The 16546-nt window shown below is 38.8% G+C and overlaps 1 protein-coding gene across 1 annotated transcript in view; it reads left to right on the plus strand.

Annotated features, from left to right (window-relative positions):
• Window positions 1–16546, plus strand: part of PSMA8 (proteasome 20S subunit alpha 8) — a 48910-nt gene that overhangs the window by 7022 nt on the left and 25342 nt on the right. Inside the window, exons 2-3 of the mRNA XM_036245070.1 lie at window positions 7146–7256; window positions 7436–7574. Of these exons, the coding sequence (XP_036100963.1) occupies window positions 7473–7574 (102 nt within the window). The 5' untranslated portion in view covers window positions 7146–7256; window positions 7436–7472. The remainder of the gene's footprint in view (window positions 1–7145; window positions 7257–7435; window positions 7575–16546) is intronic.

Consider the following 16546-nt stretch of genomic DNA (forward strand, 5'->3'; position numbering starts at 1 on the left):
AGCTGTCTTTACTCGACTGTATGCTCTTGCCCCATTTGTCAAATATTAATTGAGCATATTGTGTTGGGTCCATTACTGGGTTCTCTATTCTGTTCCATTGACCTATCTGACTGTTCTTATGCCAGTGCCAGGCTGTTTTGATTACAGTGGCTTTGTAGTATAACCTGAAATCTGATAATGTGATCCCTCCAACTTTGCTCTTCTTTTACAAGATTGCTGTGGCTATTCGAGGTCTTTTTGGTTCCATATGAACTTTTGAAGTATTTGTTCTACTTCTGTGAAGTATGTCGCTGTTATTTTGATGGGGATTGCATTGAATCTATAGATTGCTTTGGGTGTTATGGACATTTTAATGATGTTAATTCTTCCAATCCATGAACAAGGTACGTCCTTCCACTTTTGTATATCTTCCTCTATTTCTTTTTTCAATACCCTGTAGTTTTCTGTGAATAGGTCCTTTATTTCTTTGGTTAAGTTTATTCCTAGGTATCTTAATTTTTTTTTTTTTTTTTTTTTTTATCCTCACCCGAGGACATTTTTCCATTTTTTGTTCAGGTAGAGTGGGAGGCAGAGAGAGGAACAGAGAGAGAGAGAGAGAAACATCGACGTGAAAGGAACACATCGAGTGGCTGCCACCCGCACGACCGACCAGGGCCGGGGACAAACTGCAACCAAGGTATGCGCCCTTAGCGGGAACCGAACCCGGGTCTCTCTGGACCGCAGGCCGACGCTCTAACCACTGAGCCAAACGGGCCAGGGCTTAGGTATCTTAATTTTTGTACTACAATGATAAATGGGATTGTTTTTGTAGTTTCTGTTTCTGTGAGTTCATCATTGGTGTATAAGAATGCCGTCAATTTCTTGACGTTAATTTTGTGTCCTGCTACTTTTCCAAATTCATTTATTAAGTCTAGTAAATTTTTGATGGAATCTTTAGGGTTTTTTACGTATAGTATCATGTCATCTGCGAATAATAACAGTTTCACTTCCTCCTTTCCAATTTGGATCTCTTTTATTTTTTCTTCCTGTCTGATTGCTGTGAATAAGACTTCCAGTACTATGTTAATAAGAGTGGCAAAAGTGAGCATCCTTGTCTTGTTCCTGTTCTTAATGGAAATGCTTTTAGTTTTTGCCCTTTGAGTATGATGTTGGCTGTAAGTCTTTCATATATGGCCTTTATTATGTCGAGATATGATCCCTCTATTCCCAGATTGCTTAGCGTTTTCATCAGAAATGCGTGCTGGATTTTGTGGAGTGCTTTTTCAGCGTCTATTGATATGATCATATGATTTTTATCTTTTACTTTGTTTATGTGGTGTATCACATTTATTGATTTGGGAATATTATGCCAGCCTTGCATCCCTGGGATTAATCCCATTTGGTCATGCTGAATAATTTTTTTTGATTTATGGCTGTATTCGATTTGCTAGTATTTTATTCAGGATTTGGCATCTATATTCATCAGGGATATTGGCCTGTAGTTTTCTTCCTTTGTAGTGTCTTTTTCTGGTTTTGGAATTAGAATTATGCTGGCCACATAAAATGAGTTTGGAAGTCTTCCTTCTTGAATTTTTTTAAACAGTTTGAGGAGAATAAGTATTATTTCTTTGAATGTTCAGTAAAATTCCCCCATGAAGCCGTTTGGGCCTGGGTTTTTGTTTGCTGGGAGAGTCTTGATTACCTCTTCAATTTCTTTTGTTGTTATTGGTCTGTTCAAGTTTTCTATCTCTTTCTGGTTCAGTTTTGGGACACTATGTGTTTCTAGGAATTTGTCCATTTAGCTTAGATTGTCAAATTTGTTGCTGTATAATTGTTCATAATATTTTTTAATAATCCTTTGTATTTCTGTGGTGTCAGTTGTTACTTCTCCTCTTTCATTTCTGATTTTGTGTATCTGGATTCTCTCTCTTTGTTTCTTGGTGAGTTTAGCTAAGGGTTCATCAATCTTGTTTGTCTTTGTAAAGAACTGGCTCTTTGTTTTATTGATCCTTTTAATTGTTTTTTTGTTTTTTTACTATTGCCTTCCTTCTACTTGCTCTGGGTTTTCTTTTTGTTTTCTTTCTAGTTCTTTAAGTTGTGAGGTTAGACAGTCAATTAGAAATTTTTCTTGTTTCTTGAGGTACGCGTGTAGTGCTATGAACTTCCCTCTCAGAACTGCTTTTGCTGCATCCCATAGATTTTGTGTTGTTGTGTGTTCATTTTCATTAGTATCCAGGAAGTTTTTAATTTATTCCTTGATCTCCATGGCAACCCATTCATTGTTCAATAATATGCTATTTAGCCTCCATATTTTCAAATGTCTTTGCATGTTCTTGTTGCAATTGATTTCTAGTTTCATGACATTGTGATCTGAGAAGAAGCTTGATATAATTTCAATCTTCTTGAACTTGTAGAGATTTAGTTTGTGTCCTATCATGTGGTCTATCTTTGAGAATGTCCCATGTGCACTTGAGAAGAATGTAAATTCTGCAGTTTTTGGGTATAATTCTCTGTAGATATATAATAAATCCATTTGATCTAGTGCTTCATTTACAGTCTGTGTTTTCTTGTTAATTTTTTGTCTAGAAGATCTATCCAGTGATGTCAGCAGGTGTTGAAGTCCCCTGCTATGATTGTATTGCTGTCGATTTCTCCTTTGAAGTCCTCTAGAAATTTTTTAATATATATTGGTGCTCCTATATTGGGTGCATATATGTTTACCAAGGTTATATCTTCCTGTTGGATAGATCTTTTCAGTGTTATGTAGTGGTCTTCCTGGTCTCTAGTTGTGGTCTTCATTTTGAAATCTACTTTATCAGATATGAGTATTGCTACCCCAGCTTTTTTTTTTCCTTTCCATTTGCTTGGAAAATGTTTTTCCATCCCTTCACTTTCGACCTATGTGTCTTTTGTTGTGAGGTGGGTCTCTAGTAAACAACATATATGTGAGTCATGCTTTCTTATCCAGTCAGCTACTCTGTGTCTTTTTATAGGAGCCTTCAGTCCATTTTCATTTAAGGTCATAATTGATATGTACGTATTTATTGCCATTTTTGTTTAGCATGGTTCTATCTTTCTTCCTATTTCTTCTACTAATTATGGCAGTCCTTTTAGCATATCTTACAATGCTGGTTTGGTGTTAATATGTTCCCTTAGCCTCTTTTTGTCTGGAAAGCTCATTATTTGACCTTGTGTTTTGAATGATAGCCTTGCTGAATAGAGTAGTCTTGGATTCAGATCCTTGTTTTTCATGATCTTGATTACTTCATGCCATTCCCTCTGTCCTGTAGTGTTTCTTGTGAGAGGTCAGCTGAGACCTTATGGGGTTTCCTTTGTAGGTAACCTGTTGCTTATCCCTTGCTGCCTTTAGGATTCTCTTTGTCTTTAAATTTTGGCATTTTAATTACTATATGTCTTGGTGTGGGCCTGTTTGGGTTCTTCTTGGGGCTTTCTGTGCTTATTGAACTTGAATGTCTTCTTCCTTCACCATGTTAGGGAAGTTTTCTGTCACTATTTCTTCAAATATATTCTCCAACCCTTGCCCATTTTCTTCCTTTTTGGGGCATCCTATGATATGAATGTTATTACGTTTCCAGTTGTCTCACAGGTCTCTTAAGCTGTCTTCCTGTTTTTTAATTGTTTTTTTCCTTTTGTTTTTCTGAATGGTTGATTTTTTCTACCCTGTCTTCTAATTCACTGATCCGGTCATCAGCTTTTTCTACTCTGCTGGTTAGTCCTTCCAATGTGTTCTTTATTTCTGCTATGTCATTCTTTATTTTCACTTGGTTGTCTTTCAGTGTTTGTATATCTTTACTCATGGTGCTGATGTCCTTATTCATGCTGTTGAACTTCCTCAAGATCATGGCTCTGAACTCTACCTCTGATAATTTGCTTAACTGCATTTCATTTATCTCATCTTCGATAGAGTTCTCTTGTTCTTTCATTTGGAATTTGTTTCACCATTTTGGCTATGTCCGTGGGTTTTGGAGCCTGCCAAATTTTCCCTGTGGGTGTTGGTGGTCTGTTATTTGTGGCTCCCTCTGCTGGGTGTGGATGGGCCTGGGCAGGCCCACATTAAACACCACTGCCAAGTCTTACTTTCCTGGGTAGATTTGCAAGCCCAGGAAAGGTTCAGTTCTCCTCTAGCTTTTTCCTGGAGGCTACTAGTCTGTTACTCAGTGCCTTGGAATGTAGCCCTGGTGTTCTGCATAAGAGGATTTCCAGCAGGTGGGATGGAATCTGGTTGTTAATGAGCCTCAATTCATTTCTTTGCCTCACCTGGGAAAGGCTGAATCTCTGAGGGGTGGACTGCTGCTTTTCCCCATAGCTCTGGGAAGGAGCTCTCTGGCCACTGTCCTTTGTGGCTGCAACTCAGCAAAAACTCTCCAAATCCTGGTTGTCCCCACAGCGTTCCATCCCAGTCTGCCCTCCCTCTGCCAGGTGAGTGGTTGTAACTATTTTAGTGCTCTGTCCCGCCTCTCTGCACTATGGAGCAGGCTTGACCTTTATTCCCCAAGGGCACTGCTCACAGCTAAGACTGCTTCTGTCCGTGGGCTCCCAGCCTGCCACCCTCTCGTGCCTCTGCAGATCCTACCAGTGTCCCTGGTTATATGTCCTGTCCTGCTGCTTTTCTGTTGTTGTTTTTTCCCATGGATTTGTCTTTATTTTAGTTGTAATTCCTATTTGGTCCTGGAAGATTGTCTGTGTAACTTCCATTCACTCTGCCTCCGTTTTCACATCCTCTATGCCTATCTTGTGCGCAGCTGGGTCGCACAGGTCTCTCTGGTGCCCCCACACCCTGCAGGTCCCTTGATTAACTGGATCGTACATTCCCTTTGGGGACCTGGCTCTATGCCTATGTTATGGGCTGCTCTGTGGCACAGGCCTCTCTGATGCTTCAGCACCCCACAGGTCCTGCAGGTAACTAGATCGCACAGTCCTTGCTGGGTCGCACAAGCCTCTCGGGTGTCCCTGCAGGTCCTGCGGAGGGTAGCTGGATCGCACCAGTCTCTCTTGGGCTCCAGCTTCCCAATGCTCTTGTGAGTTGCTGGATGGCACTGGCCTCTGTGGAGCCCCAGGTCCCGCAGCTGGCGGCTAGGGAGTGCTGCTGCCCTGTGGAGCTCAACTCCTGCTCAGCTTTTGCTGTCATTTTTGGGGATGGGTCTTAGCTGCTGATCTGTGCTCCTGTTGCCTGGGGATGGATGTCTGCTCCCCAGCCTCTGTTGCTGGGGGTATATCTCGACTCTGATCAGGCTGCTACTATGGGGGATGGTCCCGGGCTCCCGGCTGTCCACAGCTTCCGCGACCAGCACCTTGGGAACTCCACTACTGCACACTGGTCTGTGTTGACACAGTGTATCCACTGGGCCGATGGTGCCAGGTGCACTGGTGGCCTCAGGTTGCTGGGCCCTAGCTGCTCCCACTGCCTCCTTCCAGGGAAGACTAGGGATCTTCCAAAATGATGGGACCTCCCCGAGGCGCAGGGATAAGTACCCTGAAGAATCACCACAGTAGCCAGCTGCTCCTGTCCACAGCACAGGAACCTTCTGCTCGGCATCTCTGCACTGCACGAGTTTGGTTGTCCACCTTCAGATCCACTCACACTCTCTCACACACTCACCCTCCCTCTAGCCCTGCCCACTGCCATATTTTAAGATATATAAAATATTTGAAATAAAATTATAGAGGTGGAGAACAGATAAGTGGTTTCCAGAAGAGTTGTGTGTGTGTGGGGGGGGGGGGGTGTGCGGGTATGACTGTAAGTGGGCAGCACAAGGGATCTTGGTGATCATGGAACATGTTTGTATCTCGATCGCGGCAGTGGTTATGCCAATCTATACATAATAACTTGCATAGAACTAAACATACATACACAAATGAGTGCATGTAAAACTAGTAAAATCTGAATAAGATTTGTGGATTGTACCAATGTCATTTTCATAGTTCTGTTCTTATAAATAGTTATGTAAGACATTACTATTAAAAAAGTGGGTGAAGGGTATAGAGAACTTCTCTGTGCTATTTTTGGAATTTCCTATAAATCTGTTATTATTGCCCTGGCCAGTTTGGCTCAGTGGTTAAAGCGTCGGCCTGCGGTCCAGAGAGACCCCGGTTCGGTTCCCGCTAAGGGCACATACCTTGGTTGCAGTTTGTCCCTGGCCCTGGTTGGGTCGTGAGGGTGGCAACCACTCGATGTGTCCTTTTCATGTTGATGTTTCTCTCTCTCTCTCCCTCCCACTCAATATGAACAAAAAAATGGAAAAATGTCCTTGGGTGAGGATAAAAAAAAAAAAAATTTTAATCTGTAATTATTTTCAAATATAAAGAAGAAATTATATAAGAACACTAATATACTTCTTAAATAACAGCTTTTTGCAAATGTTGGTTTATTATAATATTGTACAGTAACCACTCGGAGTGAATTATTTTGATTGGAAATTATTGTTTTTCTCTGTAGAATCAAACTTTTCAAGAGTTTCTATTATTAAATAGAAAAGATGGGGTGTAAATACAAATTGCTTTCAGTAGTCAACTAAAATTCTGAATTGAGGGAATCGAGTTTTCTTCCTTCATGGGTAATTACTATTTTTTTTTTTTTTTTTAGTTAAGGTTGGTTTCAGTAAGATTAAGATCCTCCCCAATGGAAAACAACATATATTAAACAATACATAGAAAGTAATAATAACACTTCAACTTAGCTTACACACATTTAAGCCTCAGATTAACACTTTGCTACTAATTTTTAAATATTCCTATTTTACTGATGAGGACAATATTACAGGGAGTAATATTGCACCAGGTTAGCTTTGTATTATAGTTAAATTTGCAGATATCTTTTAAGTAACATACTTTGTTCTTTTAAAACATGTCTTTGATTAAAATAGTATTATCTGAATTAATGTCATTTGCATTAGCTTGATGAACTATTTGTTCTATTTAAAGAACTATTTTCACTTGTATTTTTTTTTATCACAAAACAGAACACTATTTTGAAAATTATGTCTTTACATTGAGTTGAAACAAGATAACAAGAGAGAGAGAAAGACATCTGAAGCGAAAGGAATAGGTTGAAATTTAGCTTACCACAGGTTTTCAAAAGCAAAAATATCTGCTCTTTAAAGTTCTCATCGTTAAGCCCTCATCTTTAATGTCATTTTTATAACCAGAGTGATCTGCACCATCCCAGAGGCAACACCAAGTTCAGAAAACGAACAAAAGCGCCAGGCACTAAGGGTAGAGGGAGAATTTCGCCAACCTACACGCACAGCCTCTCACAGGTGGGTGAGCATGTCGAGGAGGTCTCAGCTGGCGCCTGGGCTCCCTGTGACTTCCGGGGCGCTGTGAGGAGAGTGCGCGGGCACTTCCGGGCGGGCAGCGTCTCGAGATGCCTCATCAAGCACTTCCGGGTAACAGGTGGTAACGGGAGCTGTTCCTTAGCTGGTCTCTTCTGTTGTAGCTGTGACGCACAGTGGAAGTCGCTGTAGCCTTGAGCAATGGCATCTCGGTATGACCGGGCGATCACTGTCTTCTCCCCAGATGGACACCTCTTCCAAGTGGAATATGCCCAGGAAGCAGTGAAGAAAGGATCCACCGCGGTGAGCGAGCAACTTCTTCACCACTGCCCTCTGCCCCATGTACCCCGCTGTCTCTGCCCACCACTCAGTGTAGGCACACAGGAAAGGGAGTCTCCTAGTGAAAATTATGTCGTTCCTTTTGTTGAGGGAGATGACAAAAAATTTAGAGTAAAAGTTGGTAGATTTCATAGGCTTCTGTTGTACAACTGCCCTTGTTTAATGATAGCCACAGGCACGTGCATGCACGTGTGTGTGTGTGCGTGTGTGTTTTAGAAGCCTTGACTGTAGAAGAGATAATGGTGTTTCCGACAATAAGAAAAGTTTTCTTTAAGCCTCTAAAAGCATACTGGAATGCACATGGCCTATGTCAGGATTTCACATATGCATGGAAAAGGAACAGTTTCTTCAAATGGGGAGGTGTTGTTTAATCATAATTATAATAAAAATTAAAAACTGATCAAGCTTGTCCCTGATAAAGAGACTAAGTCAATGTAAAGTTAAATCTGTTGGTGAGGATAGGCTAAACCACTTATCAAACACTTTCACTTATTAAAAATTATTGTCCTAATATTTGCATCTGAATATTTGGCAGCCTGTTAGAGACTCTAAGCTCCAAGCGTCTCCTCTCTGCCAGCTTTTTTGGCTTGGTTTTTAAATAATTCTGAAATTTTTTGCGAGATTATATCCTTCTTTAAATTTACATATCCACATTTCTAAAAAACTTGTATTTATTTTTTTATCCTCATCCGAGGACATTTTTCCATTTTTTATTCAGATAGAGTGGGAGGGAGAGAGAGAGAGAAAGAGACATTGATTTTGAGTGGCTGCCTCCTGCATAACCCAACCCGGGCCTGGGACAAACTGATTGAGGTACGTACCCTTAGCGGGAACCGAACCCAGGTCTCTCTGGACTGCAGGCCGATGCTCTAACCGCTGAGCCAAACTGGCCAGAGCTCTAAAAAAACTTTCAAATACTCAAGGTAGCTGTACTATTCCTGCCAAGTTTTAGATATGTTTAATAATTTTATGGTTTATAAAAATTAAAAATGACAAAAATGCTCTGATGAGCAAAGATCAGTTATTCCAAATCTTGCAAGTCCTAGTGTTTGATTTAGAAGTATCCTGTTTTTTAATCTTGGAAACTGTCATGAGGAAGTTTGTTGTGCATTTTAGAATTTGAAACACCAGCTATAAGAATACACAGTTCATTTCTAAGTGTAGCAGTGTCTGTATTTTCTCTTACTATCCATACCAACTTAGTTGTAAAAGGAAATAATTCACTTTTATTATAAATACATCAAATGTAAAGTGGTTAAAAAAAACACACTGGAAAGAATCTTATCTTTTTTTAAAGTATTTTTCTATTTAATGGGGCCCACTAGTTTTGCTTCTGTTTTGTAAGTAATTTTTTTTAGAACTGTAAATTTAAGAAAAGCCTGATGTAGCTTAAACCAAAAGGGTACCATTTTGATAAAAACAAAAAGTTATATAATCCCCAGCATGGTATGAAGCATATGGTTAGAAAATAATGCCTAAGTTTTAGAACCTAAAATGAAGGGAGTAATGGGGAAAGACTAGGGTATAATAAGAAACCACATTGGCTCATTTAAAATGTTTTAGAATGCTATAGAACTGATTGATAGTTCCTTTGTAATGAGCTGTAAAAGGGTAAGGATATAAAAATATCTATATTGGGCATTTTTAAAGATACATTGGAAGGATAAGACAATTTTGTCTCAGGATTCTGAAATTATAATTTGCATTTTTGTATGGAGTTATTGATTGTATTTCCTTGAGGGTGCTATGACCTTTTACATGGGGTAAAGTTTATAGTAGCACTTGTTTATTAAAATACGTCACAAAATAATCTGTCTATAAATGATATTTGATATGGTGAATTATAAATAAGCCAAGGTTGGCCAGTTTTGACCAATATGTGAATATGATAATATTTAATAATACAAAAAGTTATATGGGCCACAATTAGAGGCCTTGGGTTTTACCTCTTTCTTTTTTTAAAAATCCTCATTCAAGGACATTTTTTCTTTTTTTGTTCAGATAGAGTGGGAGGGGGAGAGAGAGAAAGAATCATCAACGTGAAAGGGATACATCGAGTGGCTGCCTCCTGCACAACCCAACCAGGGCCGGGACAAACTGCAACCGAGGTTTACCTCTTTCTTAGTAATTATTTTACAGCATGAAGTGAGAGGCCTGTTTTCTTGTTAGTGCCCTTTTCTATAAATGAAAAACATCTCTGAATAATGTTTTGGAGAGGTAATACCTTTCTTCTTGGGAAAAATATGAATCCTTCATAATATTCTGATGTAAAAGATAAGATTTATTATCATTCCTCATTCTGTCTTTTCCTTGACCCTAAACTGTTATTAGCTCCATATTTCCTACTTTATCAAATCTCAGCTCCACAGTCTGACTATCAAAGTCTTTTATAATCCTTACCCACCCTTTTTAATTAAGGGGGCAGCTTCATGGTTTCACTGATATATGCTTCTGCCCTTGTAGGAGGGGAGAGGAGAAAACACCTTTCTTTCTGCTACTCTCTGTCTTTACTTTTCCTCCAGGATCACACATTTCTCCTTCATAGAGCCATCTCTGATCCACTCCAGTCATCATGGATATTTGTCTTCTATAATCTGTAACACAGAGCATTATACGGTATTTACTATTTGGGTTTATATTCTCTTTAATTTTAGGTATATAATAGTCTTCTCAAACCAACTGGATAGTAAGATCTTTGAGAATCTAAATGATGTAATTCCTTGTGTATTTCTACTACATGGTATATAGTGGAGAGGCTAGGAAGGATGTAGACTAACAGTACTTTGTATCAAGTATTTTATGTACATTATCTAATGTAAAGGAGAGGTTTAAGCCCCTTTTATATATGTGGAATCTATAATTCAGAGCTTTCATAGTTTGCTGAAGGTACTTAGCTAAAAACTGATGGAGCAGAGCCCATATTCATACTTAAATGTTTCTAATTCCGGAGCCTCTGCTTTTTGCATTGTAACATACAGTTTATTCAATAAATATTTGTATATTAGTTATCATTATTGTAAATGTGGAACCCAGATATGTATCATGTAAGGCAATCCACTTTTTTAAGGTTCCAGTTCTTTAACAGTGAAATAGGCACTTGCTTCATAGGGTTCATGTGACAGTTGAATGAAATAATAATACATGTTATGTATCTTCCACAATGTTTGGTTCACAGCAAGTAATAGCTATTATTATTTACTATCCCTTTGTTTTCTTTTTTTCCTTTAGTGTCTGTGGTTCTTCTAACACATTCATTTATTATTTCAAGACATTTTTGTTGAACACTTACATCTGCCAAATGTGGTTCAGGACCCTAGGATTTCATAATAAGCAAGAGAAGCTCCTATCCTTGGAGAGCTCACTCTCTAGCAGGAATGTTAGATGATCAAATAAATAGTTCTAACAAAGCCTAAATCAGTATTATAATGGGGATGAGGGGAGTATGGGACATTATGGGAACTCTAGATGTTAGGAAAGTCCCCTGAGGAAGTAATATAAACATCTGAGAGATGAAAGATAACCAGGTGAAAAATGGAAGGAGAAAGAGGGAAGATTATTTTAGACAAAGGAAATAGTATGTGGGAAGACCAAGCAGCAAAAGACTACTATATTCTACGAACTGGAAGCCATTTGGGATTTCTGAAGCAATGGAAAAATGGGACATGATGAGCTAGAAATGGGCCAGATCATGGAATGCCTTTAAGAGAATAATAGCTAGGCCTTGAAGAGTTTTGATGTGGTTATTTTCATTCTCTAGATTATTGCTGTTCTGTCTTTCTAATAACAGACAGTATTTGTCCAACCACAGAGGTATTCCCATGATCCAGGTAGAATCAGCTTTTGTCTTCCTGGCTATAGTAATGAACATGTGTATCAAATCTAGCCAATATAAATCTGTTCTTAGGAATTTTTTAACTAGAGATAGTGGTAGCTTTTTTCTCTAGGAGACTGTTAGGATGTTAATCCAGGTTGCTGGTGGCCATCATTTTTTCTGTACAGAGAAAGCCTCTCTGCATTAAGAGTAAAATTACAGTCCTAGATCCTTTTGTTTCTAAGCCAGCTCTATGTTTTATTAGTTTTCCTAGTGAAAAATGGTCCTTACTAATATAGGTTTCTAAAAAATACATGTTTTTATTGATTTTTTTAGAGAAAAAGGAAAGAAGAGAGAGAGAGAGAAACATCAACGTGTGAGAAAAACATGGATCAGTTGACTGCTGCACATTCCCTACTGGGGATGAAGCCCAAAACCTGGGCATGTGCTCTGACCAGGAATCTAACCTGTGACCTCTCAGTGCATAGGACAATGCTCAACCAACCAAGCCACACCTGTCAGGGCACTAATACAGGCTTTAAGTAGAGTAATGCCACATTCAGATTATTATTTTTCTCATATTTTAATTTTTTTCAAAGATTTCTCAGACTACAATGTGGTCAGTGGATTGGATGAAATCAAGGCTGAAGCAGGGATACCACATAGAGGTCTCTAGAAGTAGTCCAGATAAAAGATGATAGTCATTTTTACTAGGATTGGGCACAAATAGAAATAAAGCAGATTCCGGATAAACTTTAGCAGTACAGTTGATACAATATAATGATCATTTAGATGATATTGGGGGGCAGGGATAGAAGGTTATTGAAGAGGGAGGAGTCAAAGATAGTACCTTCGTTTCTGAATTTCGCCTCTTACTAAGTGGTACTGTCATTTTCTTAGGGAATATGAAGCACTAAGTTTGCGAGGAAGATGGCTGAGGTTTGGACTTGCTGAGATTGAGATGCTTATGGGAACTGGAGTAGGCAGCCTCTAAAATGGTCAACAGTGATCCCCATGTCCTGGTGTTCTTGCCCTTGTGTAATCCTTTCCCCTTGAGTGTGGGCAAAGGTAGTGACTTGCTTCTAAGGGATGGGATAGGCAGAAGTGATGGGATGTCTATCAGAGATTAGGTCACAAAGAAATGGTGACTTAACATCTTACCCATCCTCATTCTCACTTGCTCACTCTGGTGGAACCCAGCTGCCATGTTGCGAGTCACTCTGTAGAGGGGTCTATGTGGCAAAGCACTGAGGGAAGCTTCTGTTCAAAACTTGGTATGAAACTGAGTTCCTTAGACCAACAATCCACGAGAAACTGAATCTTGCTAACAGCCATGTGAGTAAGCTTGGAAATGCATCCTCCCCCATGAGCCTTAAAATGAGTGCAGCCATGGTGGGCAACTTGATTGCAGCCTTGTGAGAGACCCTGATCCAGAGGGCTTTGCCAATCTTTTCAGATTCCTGAGCCACAGAGACAGTGAGGCAAGTGAATATCTATGTTGGGAATTTAAGAGATTGATCTGGGCCGGAGATAGTAATTTTGAAGTGTGTCCTTTCTCCCCCTTTCTTAAAACCTATGTTGACAGTCAAGTAAATGAGTCTGCTTGGGTACTCTTCTTCACTCAAGAAGACAAAATGTAGACTATATAGGGTACATAGAGGATAGCCTATAATCTTGAGAGACTTGAGTGACCTACATATAGTTCACTTTGGCTAAACTCTGGGAGAATTGAGGGTAAAAACCAGATTGCTATGAGGAAAGAGATGATAATTTGACTTTTAAAGAGTTAAGAGAGCCCTGGCCGGTTTGGCTCAGCGGTTAGAGCGTCGGCCTGTGGTCCTGAGAGACCCAGGTTCGGTTCCTGCTAAGGGCGCGTACCTCGGTTGCAGTTTGTCCCCGGCCCTGGTCGGTCGTGTGGGTGGCAGCCACTCAATGTGTTCCTTTCACATCGATGTTTCTCTCTCTCTGTTCCTCTCTCTCCCTCCCACTCTATCTGAACAAAAAATGGAAAAATATCCTCAGGTGAGGATTTGAAAAAAAAAAAAGAGTTAAGAGAAAGAGGTAGGGTTGAAGTGAAATGGTCTTTAAAATTTTAAGAGAAGAGAGACTTGAGTGTATATTTCAATGTTGGTGAGAAAAAGCCAGTAGATAAAGTTGAGGTTTATTTGTTTTTAGGCTGATTTGATTCATTTTTAAATTTTTATTATAGAATATTTTAAACAAAAAATGATATCTGAAGGTAATAGTTTAATACCAGCTCCAACATTTTACTAGTCTTTTTTCTTTCCCAACTTTCCCTCATTCCTAATGGAATGCTTTTTTTATAAATTGATTTGAGAGAGAGAGAGAGACAGACATCAATTGGTTGCCTCCCAAATGCACCCCAACTGGGGATCAAACTCACAACCTGGCTATGTGCCCTGACTGGGAATTGAACCTACCACCTTTTAGTGTACAGGACAACACTCCAACTGAGTCATACCAGCCTAGTCCCCAATAGAATACTTTTAATTGAAAATTTTAAATAGATATTGTAGATTTATGTAAATCTACAATATCTCTCTCTTCCCCTCCCTCCCTCCCTTCCACTCTCTCTAAAAATCAATGAAAAAAAATATCCTCGGGTAAGGATTAATAACAACAACAACGGATACTGAACAGTTTCCAACTCTAAAAGAATTCCTCGTGTTGCTCTGATATAATCACACACACCTCTTTACCCTCTCCTTTACCTCGATGTCCATAGCCCTAATCTCTGGCAGCACTCATCTGTCCTCTCCTCATATTTTGTCATTTCAAAATGTTATATAAATGGTATCGTACAGTATGAACCCTTTGGGGATTTGCTTTCTTCCCTTGAGAGTCATCCTGGTTGTTGCATGTATGTACTGTATCAATATTTTATTGCTGAGTAATATTTCATGGTTTGGATATATCATTGTGTTTAACTGTAAATTTGTTGAAGAGCATTTGGATTGTTTCCAGTTTGGAGCTATTATGAATAGAGATCATATGAACATTCATAGAAGGTTTTTGTGTGAACATAAGCTTTTATTTCTCTGGTGTAAATCTCCAAGTGTGCAATTACTGGGTCATATTGTAACTGCATGTTTAGTTGTATAAGGAATTGCCAAACTGTTGCTCAGAGTGGCTGTACCAGTTTACATGCCCACCAGCAATGTATGAATAATCCAGTTTCTACACATCCTTTCCAGCATTTGGTGTTACTGTTTTTCATTTTAGCCATTTTGGTAAGAGGGTAGTGATACCTCATGGTTTTAATAAAATCAGCCATGAGTAGTTAATGATGTTGAGCATATTTCCATGTGTAGTGTGCCATTGTAGATCTACTTCAGTGAAATGGCTTTCATGTCTTTTGTCCATTTTCTAATTGGATTGTTTTTTTTTTTGTTTTTTTTTTTACTGTTAAGCTTTGACAGTTCTTTATATATTCTATATTCTAGCCCTTTGTCAGATACATAGTTTGCATGCATGTTCGCCTCCAGTCTGTAGCTTGTCTTTTCATCCTATTCACATGGACTTTCAGAGATCAAAAGTTTGTAATTTTGATGAGGTCCAATTTAACAGTTTTTCCTCTTTTGTTACCAAGTCTAAGAACTCTTTGCCTACATCCTAAAAATTTTCTCCTGTTTTGTTTTGTTTTCCTAAAAGTTTATAGTTTTATATGTAAGTACATTCTGAATTAATTATGGTGTGAGGTTTAGGTCAAAATTTATATTTTCAGTGGCGTACTTTACTCCCATTTATTTTATATCCAGACAACATGATATTTCATCCATAAATATTTCATTACACATCTCTAAAAAATAAAGATGTTTCTTAAAAACATTATAATTACTAATGAAATTAACAAAATTCCTTAATGTTTTGTAATAGTCTACACTCTAATTTTTCTTATTGCTCACAAAACATATTTTTATAGTTATTTCACTTGAGTCTGAATCTAAAGTCCATGCCTTGCTCTTAGCTATTAGGTATCTGCTTTATTCTTGAACAGTATAGCCTCTTTTTTTCCTGCCCTTGAAATCTTGAAGAGACTGGGTTAACTGGGCAGAGTGTCCCACTTTCTGGATTTGTCCAATTGTTTCCTTGCCCTCATAGAATGTACCATAGAGAGACAGCCACAGTGAATAAATAAATAATAAATATACTGATTACATGAACATAATAGGTTGCTTATAAAATAATAGAGAAGGACTCCCTGAAATGAGATTTAAATTGAAACTGAAAATAAGAGAATTGTTCCAGGCAGAGGGAATATCACACGCGAATGCTCAGAAGAGGAAAACAGAATTATGTTTGAGAGAGCCTTGAAAGAAGGTAGCATGGCTGGTGATTGCTTAACAATAATGACATACTATTAAAGAGTATGCAGGGGCCAGATCATGCTCAGCTTTACAAGCAAGACTAAGGAGTTTGAAAACATTTTTCTAAGTACAGTAGAATGCCATAGAAGGATATCCAACTGCACAGTAGTAATCTGATCCTACTGATATTCTGACTCTACTTATTTTTTAATTGATTATTTTAGAGAGAGGAAGGGAGAGAGAGAAATATCTATGTGAAAGAGAAACATCAATCAGCCACCACCCAAAGGCACCTGGGATCAATCCTGAACCTGCAACCTGGATATGTATCCTAACAGAATCAAGACTCCCACCAACTAAGCCACACCAAACAGGGCTCTATTGATATTTTTAAATGCTCACCATATCTGCTTTGTGGAGGCTAGATGGGTGTGCAGTGGGGGGAGGGCAGAGGATGTGGAAAGGTGGCGAGCAGAAGTAGAAACTGGAAAACTTACTAGGTTACACAGGCAAGAAATTATGGTTGCTTGTACTAGAGTGGGGATAGGAAGAATAGATAGCTTTTGCAGGTCAAAAATGACAGAAACTTTGTAATTGATTAGAAGTGGATAGTGTGGGAGAGGAAGCTATAAAGAATGACAACTGGATTTTGACTTAAATAGTTGAATGGATGGTGATTCATTCATTTTCTGAGATGATTTTAGCTGCTGGTTTGTAATACTTTTAACAAGTTGTGAAATAGTCTTCTTCCTACTATTCTGGTGTTGCTTTAAAATTAGGTGTGGATATTGTATTTT

This window comes from Molossus molossus, unplaced genomic scaffold (assembly GCF_014108415.1).
Source record: "Molossus molossus isolate mMolMol1 unplaced genomic scaffold, mMolMol1.p scaffold_m16_p_6, whole genome shotgun sequence".
Lineage (NCBI taxonomy): Eukaryota > Metazoa > Chordata > Mammalia > Chiroptera > Molossidae > Molossus > Molossus molossus.